At 35.9% G+C, this 1282-nt stretch overlaps 1 protein-coding gene across 1 annotated transcript; it reads right to left on the reverse strand.

The window, feature by feature from the left end:
- Nucleotides 1-5: 5 nt before the first annotated feature.
- Nucleotides 6-1276, reverse strand: LOC106472998 (somatostatin receptor type 2-like; the record flags this gene model as incomplete). Its single annotated transcript, XM_013933671.2, has 1 exon — nucleotides 6-1276. A coding segment is annotated over exon 1 (633 nt), but the record flags the coding sequence as incomplete, so codon positions are not given.
- Nucleotides 1277-1282: the final 6 nt, after the last annotated feature.

A 1282-nucleotide genomic window follows, 5' to 3' on the forward strand; every position in this document is an offset into this window, starting at 1 on the left:
AGAGTGAGAGAGTATAGAGTGAATGCCTTTTGTCCGTTCATGAAGTCGCTCTCAGGCCAGAAGATGTTACATGTTACCGAGCTTCCCTTATCCAGGACATTAGCGTACATATAGATGGGAACCATGAGTAGAGCCGATACGGTCCATGCTGTGAGGCAGATGAACTTGGCAATAAAACTGGTCCTGTAGCGGGGGGAGGAGATGGGGTGGCAGACTGCCACGTAGCGGTCGGCACTCATGACGGTCAGTAGCAGACTGCTGGTGAACTGGTTTATCGAGGTAGTAGTCATGTACAATTTACACATGACACGCCCAAAAGGCCAATGTCTGACGGTCATCGTGACTATAAGGAACGGAAGGCCAGTTAAAAACATTTCATCAGCAACGGCAAGGTTTAAAATGTACATATTGGTGACAGTCTGCATTTTAGAAAATCGCAGTACCACATATATGACTAACGTGTTTCCGCATAGGCCAACCAAACAAACAATGCTATATAAGATCTTAACAATTTCGAAGATTACTCGCGGAGGACCAAAGTCCATTCCTTCATACGTAGAATTAGTAAAATTGATGAAGGTGTTGTTGTTGTTGTCTTCTAGTGTTGCGTTGAGATCCAGTAAATCCAAGTATGCCATACTTATACTGGTAAAGTAACGTAAAAGCTCTGTCAGAGATCTAGTTAGCTCAACAGTGTAAAAATATTTGACTATACTCAGTAAAGGACTTTTTGCAGCCAAATCTCTTGGATGTTCCAGTTCGGTATATGATATGAAAATTAAGCACTTTTTTCGGTTTCTTAGGTTTTAAATAAGTTATTGTACCCAAAGATAACCTCCGTCTGTACTTTCATATGGCATTTAAGAAATATTTTATCAGAATAATTTAATTTTCAAAATATGTTTAAAAATATGCCAAAAACAAAAAGAAATGAAAAATATCAGATGCTGTACCAATGTAATATATATCTCTACAATAACCTATGGTGTAAGATAAGAATATCACTGAAAAATATCAGATGTTGTATCAATGTAATATATATCTCTACAATAATCTATGGTGTAAGATAAGAATGTCAGTGAAAAATATCAGATGTTGTACAATGTAATATATATCTACAATAACCTATGGTGTAAGATAAGAATATCACTGAAAAATATCAGATGTTGTACCAATGTAATATATATCTACAATAACCTATGGTGTAAGATAAGAATATCAGTGATTTGTTGTTATGGTTGTTAAGGGATAAGTTTCAGAATTTTAATAAAAAAGTCAATTA

Source organism: Limulus polyphemus, unplaced genomic scaffold (assembly GCF_000517525.1).
Source record: "Limulus polyphemus unplaced genomic scaffold, Limulus_polyphemus-2.1.2 Scaffold5799, whole genome shotgun sequence".
Lineage (NCBI taxonomy): Eukaryota > Metazoa > Arthropoda > Merostomata > Xiphosura > Limulidae > Limulus > Limulus polyphemus.